The sequence below is a fragment of the Cibotium barometz genome, chromosome 25 (genome assembly GCF_041138505.1).
Source record: "Cibotium barometz isolate CiBa-2024 chromosome 25, ASM4113850v1, whole genome shotgun sequence".
NCBI lineage: Eukaryota > Viridiplantae > Streptophyta > Polypodiopsida > Cyatheales > Cibotiaceae > Cibotium > Cibotium barometz.
In genome coordinates, this window is record NC_141070.1 from 46,457,829 (window position 1) to 46,468,182 (window position 10,354).

Consider the following 10,354-nt stretch of genomic DNA (forward strand, 5'->3'; position numbering starts at 1 on the left):
CCATACCGTCGTATTTATAGAGTTAATTGATCAACGTACCATAAATAATGCACAAATTGTGGGCGGTTTTGTCGTTTTCTAACTATATAAATTTGTGAAATGAATTTGATGGGACCATATAAAGGTTTCACGGGAATGATGGGGGGGCTTGTATTTTCTGAGGGAAGGGACGTTTACATGCAAAGATGGTCATGACGTGGAACCACGACGACATCGCCACATCAACTACTTCGTCGACGTGGCTGTTACGTGCCTAAGAGACACCTAGCCAACTTGGCGCCACGGCATGGGCAGCCGCCTCCACTTTCGACGTCCGCCGCCCCGGCCTGCCGCCCGCAAGCGCCGCCACCCGACACTTTCAGAGAGATTCTGCCCTTACGTTTCCACTGTGTGGGTGCCATTTCACAGCCCAGCCAGCAGGCTCTGGCGTCCTTTAGACTCCTCCCGACACACGCACCCCCCCAGCTGGCTCCCTAATAGGCCTCTAAGCTCTGAGACCTCTCACTTCTACTCCCAAAGCCTATAAATTTGCCCCCTTCCATTTCTCCCCCCACAACACAAACCATTTAATTACCTTCCTCGTATAATTATGGCTGCTCGCTGCTCTATGCTGCTTTGCTCCCCTAGTAAGCTTGCCTGCTGCCTGACGTCCTTCTTCATCTTCATTCTTGTCATGATCCACCCAGCCATTGCTGATACCTTCCAACAAGAGTTTGTCATCACCTGGGGCTTCGACCACGTCGCCACCTCCTCTGATGGACAAGCTTTCTCGCTTATGCTTGACCAATCCTCAGGTTCCCATTCTTTTTAGTCGTCCCCTATCGCCCAAAGAAAGAAAGCAAAGGCCTCTCGAGCCTTACTAAATTTTGACAGTTCGTGCAACTTTAGGTTAACCAAATTTTCCCTTGAATCGGTAGAGGATTTAACAGAAACTGGTTAGTGACCCGAGTACTAGGATCTGCCAGGCTCGCCCACGTGACAGTTTTCAAAATCTAGTGTGGATTTTAGATCAAAATATTGTGCATAATAGTGTGGATTTTAGATAGACCTAGGTTCCTCCTTGGGGCAATGAGAACATTGGTTTAACCAAACTTTGTTTGAATTTAAGAAGTTGAAGTGGAGACAGAATGTAGAGAAGACTATGAACTCCTTGCAAATAATTTAGGCATTGATCAACCTTTTCTCTGAATCAATTAACACTCCTTTGCTTTTGATAGGCTCTTCCTTTGCTTCTAAAAGGTCCTACCTCTTTGGTAGTGTGAGCATGCAGATGAAGCTTGTGCCTGGTGATTCTGCTGGTGTAGTCACTGCATATTATGTGAGATTTGGGTTTACCTTTTTAAATTATTACAACTCATTTGTAGTTAATAATGTGCTATTGTAAGTCTTATAAGTATAGGTTAACTCGAAGTCTGAAGGCACAATTAAGAAAAAACGAATTCCAAGTCTAATCCTTAATATGGATAGATATTGTCGTGGCATGGTATTTCAGATGGCATCCTCTGACAGTTTAGCTCGTGATGAGCTTGACTTTGAGTTTCTGGGAAACACATCGGGACAACCATACATTCTACAAACAAATGTGTATTCCCGTGGGATAGGTGGGAGGGAGCAAAGGATATATCTGTGGTTCGATCCTACAGAAGATTTCCATGCGTACTCGTTCTTGTGGAACCAAGACCATGTAATGTAAGAACAGCAGCTCTTAAGATCGTATGAATTGCACATGAAATAATTTGAAATGGGTAGAGAGAGAGAGAGAGAGAGAGAGAGAGAGAGAGAGAGAGAGAATAGGCATGTTTTTCAATGGGTTTTGCAGGTTCTTGGTTGACGATGTGCCCATAAGAGTGTTCGTGAACAGTGAGAAGCAAGGGGTTCCATATCTAAACAGCCAGGCCATGGGGATTTTCGCAAGCATATGGAATGGGGATGAGTGGGCTACACAAGGGGGCCTTATCAAGACCAATTGGGCGCATGCCCCTTTCATATCCTCCTACAGGGGCTTCAACGTGGACGCATGTGAAACGGCCCAATCTAAGGCAGAGTGTGGCTCACATCATAACTGGTGGAGCCAAGCTCCCTACACTTCATTAAGCCCACGCCAGCTCGCAAACCTGCAGTGGGTTAAGCACAAATACATGGTGTATAACTATTGCTCAGATACGCAACGCTACGAACAGGCGGCCCCAACTGAGTGTTCCATCAACCCCTAAACCTACAGCCTTCATGCCACATTTCTTGCTCGGGAGCATGTGAATCCAATGCTCCTTGTTACATAAAAAATCGTTTGACTTGTTTGTCAATTAAACATAGGGAGAAGTAGTATAGATCCCGAATCAAATAAAATCGTTTTCTCGCTTGTATACATACCCCGGAGCTTTCAAATATATCAATGTTTTTATTTTAAAAATCTTACCTTGAAAGTAGAAAGAACATACGTTATCACCCCACACACAACTGCCATCGCCCGAGATTTGAACCCACAACCTATTCTAACTGTTGCACTAACACTCGATCGGCGATATATATATATATATTGCAATATATATATATATATTTTGCAAAAGAGGCCATAATGCTTACAAAAATTCAAAACTTCAAACATTTTTATAACTATAACCCTCTCAAAGTGAGTTTTAACAACTTCATCCATCATTTTCCTTCAATTTTAAGAGTCGGAAAAACTCTAAAACCTCTCTTTTTTCCAAACACTTTCATCCATTATTTTTTAAGGTGTTTTTCAATTTTAAGAGTCACTTAATTACACTAAATTTTTGTAATGTTGTTACACAATAAAACTCAACTCCCTATAAATGTGTCATGGCCTTTGTCTTCACGAGGGCAAACCTCCCCAACAACAATATGTTTGTCATGAATCAATTAAGCTAATACTACATAAGATCTCGGGGGGTGTACTTTTAGGAAGACCTACATACAATGTACATTCAAAGGGTATTAAAAAATGCCATTTTCTATGAGTTTTGACTTAATAAAATGACCCCTTTTTCTTTATAAACTTATGAGATTTTTTTTCAAATTGTCATTTATTACAACCCCCTTATGTAAGTAGATTTCTGTAAAATTTTTTCAAAATCTTGGTTTTAAAAACCCCTCCTAATAATCGTACGTAGTAGACTTCATATTTTTAAGTGAACTCTTAACTCATGGTGGTAAAATATGAGCTCATAGCATATGTAGCATATGTAGTCTTGGTTTTAAGTGAACTCTTAACTCATGGTGGTAAAATATGAGCTCATAGCATATGTAGTCTTGGTTTTAAAAACCCCTCCTAATAATCGTACGTAGTAGACTTCATATTTTTAAGTGAACTCTTAACTCATGGTGGTAAAATATGAGCTCATAGCATATATAGTCTTTGTGGCTTCTTATGTGCATGAGCTAAGATCCAATCAACAAGAGCGGATGGATTAAAGTTGAGAAATTGTTTTAGAGCCTTTATTTATGGGTTTCGAAGTAAAAGAAGTGCTAAATAATTGAACTAATGCCCAAGATAAGACATCAATTAAACTAACAACCAATGAATGGAGTTTCAAGGAGGAGAGACAAAGTGCATTCAAAAACTTGCATAGAAATAGTGGGCATAAGCCCCTGACCGTGCTTGGAGAAGGTGCACCATGTCATTCTAGAAAAACCATCCCCTCATCATAATTCAGTTTGCTGATGTGGAGGCTGCTCTTCACAACCAACTCCCAACAAGAGATTGCATTAAAAAAAGAGGCAAACAAAGGCCCACTCTTCCCTTTTTTGAGATATTTCATCTCTCCTCTCTCCTCATTCAAGTCTAGTTCCAAAAAGTTAGCTTAACTGACCTAAAAATGGTCAAAAATTGACCAAACTGATTTAGAAAATTTTAGAATCGGTTTGTTTGGTTAGGAGCTCAATTTTTCCTATAAATAGAAGCCTCCCCCTTGTTGAAAAATATATAGTGTTTATGCATCGTTACTCTACTCCACCTAAGCCAAGAACTGTGAATTCATTAATAATTCACTAGTTTTTGGAGCTTCCCTCTTTCTTCAATCCCCATTAGTGGCTCCATCAATATACTTAACCAATTGATTGGTTGGGGGCCTCTACCATGAACAAAGAATCAAGCAATTTGTAAGGTAATTAGTGAATTTTGATCATTTTCTATAATTTCTCAATGTTTCTCTCTTCTCAACCCCTCTCAAGCTTGAGAAGCTTAATTGGAATGGTTTTTGAATGCTATTGAAGTTAATTGATGAATGGTAGTGAAGAGTTACATAATTTGATGAATGCTATTGAAGTTAATTGATTAATGATAGTTAAGAATTACATTAATTTCTATTTATGCTTAATTCTAATGGTTTTTATGTAATTTCTCTCTCTCACTCAAGAAATGGTCATACTCATGACCCATTCTCAATCCAAATGAAGCTTTTCATAAAGCTTTTCCTTAATCCAAGATTAATCTATGCTTGAGGTCAAATTAATGGCTTTTTTCTATGCTTTTAGTTTATGTATTTCATGAATATTGATGATTCAACCCATTATTGGGTTAATGATCCAATTAGGGATCATTCTAATCATTTCTTTAATGATAAGCTTTATCCTTCAAAAGAAATTGAGATTTATCAGTCATAGTAGCGGAGCTATGGCAAAATTTTTATAAAAATTACACATAAAATAATTTTATTCAGAGCATGAAAAGAGAACTTCCTACCATATTCTAAGAATTATCATCCTAGATTAATTGAAAGAATTTTATTGTAATCATAGAGAAATTGATTTTTATTATTTTATTGTAATCATAGAGAAATTGATGATTATTTTATTGTAAAAGTGTTTCTTTTATCATATTTGGATTTCATACATAGAGGTATGCATAAAAGTTGATTATTTTATTATAAAAGTGTGACTTTTATCATATTTGGATTTCATTCATAGTATGCATAAAAGTTGATTATTTTATTATAAAAGTATGACTTTTATCATATTTGGATTTCATGCATAGAGGTATGCATAAAAGTTGATTATTTTATTATAAAAGTGTGACTTTTATCATATTTGGATTTCATGCATAGAGGTATGCATAAAAGTTGATTATTTTATTATAAAAGTGTGACTTTTATCATATTTAGATTTCATGCATAGAGGTATGCATAAAAGTTGATTATTTTATTATAAAAGTATGACTTTTATAATATTTGGATTTCATGCATTGAGGTATGCATAAAAGTTGATTATTTTATTGTAAAAGTGTGACTTTTATCATATTTGGGTTTCATGCATAGAGGTATGCATAAAAGTTGATTATTTTATTGTAAAAGTGTTACTTTTATCATATTGAATTTCATGTATAGAGGTATGCATAAAAGATATTCTTTTTATACTTAAAGTGTGATTTTCATCATAAATGGATTTTATGCATAACTTAGATGCATAAGAGAAATTCTTTTATTCTAATGCATAAGAAGATGCATAAAAGATTGATTTTTAAATTCAAAGTGTCATTCTCATCTAAATTGAATTTATGCATAGGAAGATGCATAAAAGAATGGAATTTCAATTCAAAAGTGTTATTCTCATCCAAATTGAATATATGCATAGGAAGTTGCATAAAAGATGGATTTTTAATTCAAAAGTGTCAATTCTCATCTAAATTGAGTTTATGCATAGGAAGATGCATAAGAGATGGAATTTTAATTCAAAAGTGTCATTTTCATGAGGATTAAGGCCATGAAGACCGAACTGATAAAGTTGCAACTGCTGACGGAGAGTCAATGGAGGACGTCTCGCGTAGCAAGGTCGGCCGAGGTCTTGACCAGCCTCGGTTCGATTTAAATGGTGAGCTTCCGGTACGGTGGATTAGGGACCAAGGAAGCGGCCTATGAGTGAAGCGCTAGGTCACCTGCGAAGGATCCTAGAGGGTGCTGACCATACGGTGCTCGGGCTCTGGGTCGCCGAAGATACCCACACGCGCGTCGTGGAAGATATTGGAACAAGGAGTAAGAGTTGTTTTCTGAAACCGGGCATGGATCTGGTTGATTGACCTTGCTGGTCCTCAAACGGATGAGTCCATGGCTCTTTTATATGGATCTGTGGGTTGATCTTGCTGATCTTCCATGGAGATTCCATTCTATTATATGAATATATTGCCGGTTACTATGAGCTAGGAACTATGGAAAAGGCCCCTAAGTGAACAGGTGGTGAGCGTTCTGGTTGCCGATGATGCCATAAGTACACCGAGATGAATGAATGACGGAAAATAAGGATTCAACCAGAGACTTTGAGGATTGTCATCAGTGACATAATGGTTTCATTAAAGGATTGTTTGAAAGTTAATTGATGCTGAGAAAAAGGGCAATTTCATATTGGGTGTGTAAGTGGTGTGACTAGTTTTATGTTTGTATGAACTTCCGGCTAGGGGGCCTAGGAACTCTTTTCCCTGGTACCCGGGACAAAACCTAACCAAATTCCTAATTGGATCCCATCACTACAGTGGTTGGGAGGTTGGCTAACCCATGGGACTAGATGGGGTTAGGCTGGACTGATGGATCCGTAAATCGAGACTCAACTTTTGTTATTACGATAGATAAAGTAAATCCCGGACAGTAATTGTTCTATGGATAGGAATCAACGGCTGTGCCTCTTAAATGGGGAAAAAAGCGTTGATCCCAATGATCCAAGTGCAAGTTTCTTTCTTGATCTGACTAAGTATCTTATAGATGCAGTTGGATCAGCTTGATCAGAAATGATCTTAACTACGTTAGAGTAAAAAGTTATCCTGGTGGAATCGCCCGTGCTTTCCGGGTAAGGGAAGTTTTTCCGGGTTCGGTTTTGGAAATGATCTTGACTACGTTAGAGTAAAAAGTTATCCTGGTGGAATCGCCCGTGCTTTCCGGATAAGGGAAGTTTTTCCGGGTTCGGTTTTGGAAAAATCGACGGATTAGTCTCTTGTCCTGATATCCGTGGGTGAGGCCCCGAGTGTGGGTCAATGTCCCGTGCATGAAGTGCTACTTCCGCTGCTAGTACCCCGAATCCGTTGCGCGGTGGAAACAGGGATCTCACAGTTGGTATCAGAGCGAATTGGCTAATAAAGATCAACTGAAAAGCCAAATATGTCAAAAATTTATCAAGTAGCACAAAAAGGTTATAATTGTGTGATTTAATTCATACAAATTGATATTCAAACTAATTTCGTAATTTAGTAATTGGGTCTTCAAATGGAAGTACCACAATTATATGGAACCCTGACTTGCTTGAGGCTTAGACATGATAGTATTTACCTTATAATTCCAAGTATCATGACTAACCGTATATACCGAGGGTATAACTGCAGCTCTTTACACGACAGTATATACGAGTAAATCTAAGACTTGAAATTATAAGCATTAATGCTATCCAGTTTGATGAATTCGAATGTGGTTGATATGATTTTTAATTCTGTTTGGCAAACTGATGAATTGATTGGGATTCTGATTGAAAAATGATGATCCCTGAAAATGGGTTGAAATGTAATAAACTGAGCGAAACCACAATATGGATGATTGGGGCGAGTCCCTGTGATGATAAATGATGATAATGATTTCAGCAAATCACTATAAGATTAGTGGATTGTGCTATCAAATTGCTACTATTAACACTTGACTCATTAGATCAAGTTAAGAAATGACAAATTGAGAACTTACTTGTCTGAAATTTTCGTGGGGAAATGTTCATAAAGAAATTTTTCGGTCTAATGGACCATTATCGTGTTAAAGAGATGAATTATATGATTTGAATGAATTGTTATTTAATGATGAGTTCTATTTAAGGGATAATTATCCCCGTATTCTGTTGGGTTGACCAGAATATAAGGAACCCTAGAATAAATTGGATCTTAAGAAAAAGAGTTGTCCTCTACTTTGCGAGATGAGGACATCTCGCACTTTTTAAGTGGGGTAGAATGTAAGATTTCTCCCCCAACCTTCGAGGTATACAGGAGTAAGAATCTTATAATTATTCCCTCTCTAAATAAAAAAAAGATTCTGTTTAAAAAGGGAAGACACTTTACCCAGATTACCTTCTCAAGAGCCCACATGTTTTAAGGATTCAGAACGATTGAGTTCAAAAGTGAGAACCGATGTTTTGGATACCAAGGTTTTGGTCATCAGTTAAAAAGACTGCCCGACTCCTACCATGAAAAGGGCACAGGGAAGTCTAGAACCCAAATTCAGAGACCAATTCCTTCATACCAATCTAATCAGGGTTCGTCTCGGACAAGATTGCTTAACTCCATTAACTAGGTCCAACCCATTGATTAGGGTCGAGATGACCAGTCAAATGCTTGGCGACTTAGAGCAACAGATGCAGGCAATTCATAAAGATATAAACGCTGCCCAGGATCGACAAAGACAATATACAGATAAGAAGAGGACAATCAGAGAATTCAAAGAAGCAGTTATAGTCTTCATTTGAATACGGACCAAAAGAATTTCTTTATCTCTAGGGGAGTATAAGTAGTTATCTCCCAGATATTGTGGACCAAAGAAAGTAGGTGACTTAGCCTACAAACTTCTTTTATCTCTTCATCTCAAAGTTCTTAATGCCTTCTATAGAAAAATGTGCCAAACCCAAATCATGGAAAGACGGTAAAACTTCAGTGGCAAGATACCGTTGGCTTCTAGGTTACACTAGCTCCTTCCTTTATATAAGACGTAACTTTTACTTGTCACTCACAGTAATCTTACTTCCATCGATCTCCTTTCTTTCTTAATCTCCTTCATGGCTTGGCAACAAGAATTAGTTTTATCCATGATGATTTCTCACCTTCAAGACGCAAGCGAGTCTGTGAAGAAGGATTTTATAGAACAGTATGAGCGCTCACTTTTTCCTCACTTGGGAACGTCTGTAGCTCAGACCAAATGGCGGACCTATCAAGACATAACTAGGGTAACACCCTGGGGTCAGCAGCACTTTCGTAACAATGTCCGCTTGGCCATGGTTATTGAAGCCTTGGGTTTGGGTCCCCGATACTACTGTGTCATGAGATCAAGATATCTTGGGTTTTCTGAGCGGGTCTTCTTACTGGCGTGTTTTCTTCCTCATCAGAAGATATGCCTTTACCCCGTTTTTGGCTTGCCTCTCAGAGGTCCTTTTGTTAGATCACCTCATACCACTGAGATAGGTGCGGCAATAACCAACAAAATTATTCCCATAGACGAGTTACCTTATACGTGCGCAGCTTGTGAGTGCTGCTTTTGTGATCATATGATGGACGGACTTATGGAAGTGTAAAGAGTTCTTCTATCTTTACTGTATATGTTCCAAGAATGAATAAAGTTTAAATCTTGTTCTTGTCTTGACCCTTACTCTCTTTGAGACTTTTTTTAATTGGTGGTTAATCTTAATTAAAAATTTTCTCTCAGTCTCATACTTGTGCATCTTGCGAAATTACCCCCAGTTTGCGAGATGAGAGCATCTCGTGTTTTTCAAGTGGGAGAGAATGTAAGATTCCTCCCCAGCCTCTCAAAATGTCCAGCATATTCCCCTGTAATCAATTCCCTCTTCAGAAATATAAAAGATCTTCTCTGCCTGTTTTGGCATAGAGAGAGAAAATATTTTAGAGAGAGAATATTCAGATTTTGATCTTCTTATTAAAATGAATTCCCCTGAAATAGAAATTCAGAAAGAATTTTCCAATGTGCAATTGGAATTAATTGGAAATGGGTTAGCGTAAGGGTCTAGATTTTGATCTTCTTATTAAAATGAATTCCCCTGAAATAGAAATTCAGAAAGAATTTTCCAATGTGCAATTGGAATTAATTGGAAATGGGTATAAAGGACCTTAGCCTAAGAGTCTAGATTTTCAGAAATTTTAGATTATGGTCCAATTAAGGTTCCTTTGGGCCAATAGCATCAATCCATGTGTAGGGAGGAGATAAATCCAATTTGTAAAAGAAGATACCCAGAAATGAGTAAATGCTCACATAAGATGAAGAGTTGACTATGTACAAGGTTTATTAGTAAGAAACTATGAGTAATATCAAAAATATGAGATAAATATAACATAATACCCACAACCTCTACAATTGTTATAGTCTTGGTCAGTCCCTATATATCCAAATGTATAACATCCAATGGCCTTGCACATCAACATGCTTTGCATATGGTTTGGCAAGCTAGCACGCTTCACATACTTTATGCATATCATCAACCTTAAACTTCGGCAAACCTACAACAATACTTTGGGCTTACATAAACTTCAACTATTGTATAGTCACATGACCAATGTGCTTGTGTCATATATCAATATTTGCAATGACACATGTCCCATACGTAAACATGGTTGCCTTCACCTTAGGCATGTTCACATCCATAGTAAACATCCTAT

General features: G+C 37.8%; 1 protein-coding gene across 1 annotated transcript; it reads left to right on the forward strand.

Annotated features, from left to right (window-relative positions):
• The first annotated feature begins 532 nt into the window (after nucleotides 1–532).
• On the forward strand, nucleotides 533–2,367 carry LOC147624634 (xyloglucan endotransglucosylase protein 7-like). The gene is made up of 4 exons (XM_086819652.1): nucleotides 533–794; nucleotides 1,218–1,318; nucleotides 1,493–1,689; nucleotides 1,820–2,367. Exons 1-4 carry the CDS (start codon nucleotides 590–592, stop codon nucleotides 2,211–2,213), a joined length of 897 nt encoding a protein of 298 aa, XP_086675778.1. The 5' UTR covers nucleotides 533–589; the 3' UTR covers nucleotides 2,214–2,367.
• The last annotated feature ends 7,987 nt before the right edge of the window (nucleotides 2,368–10,354 follow it).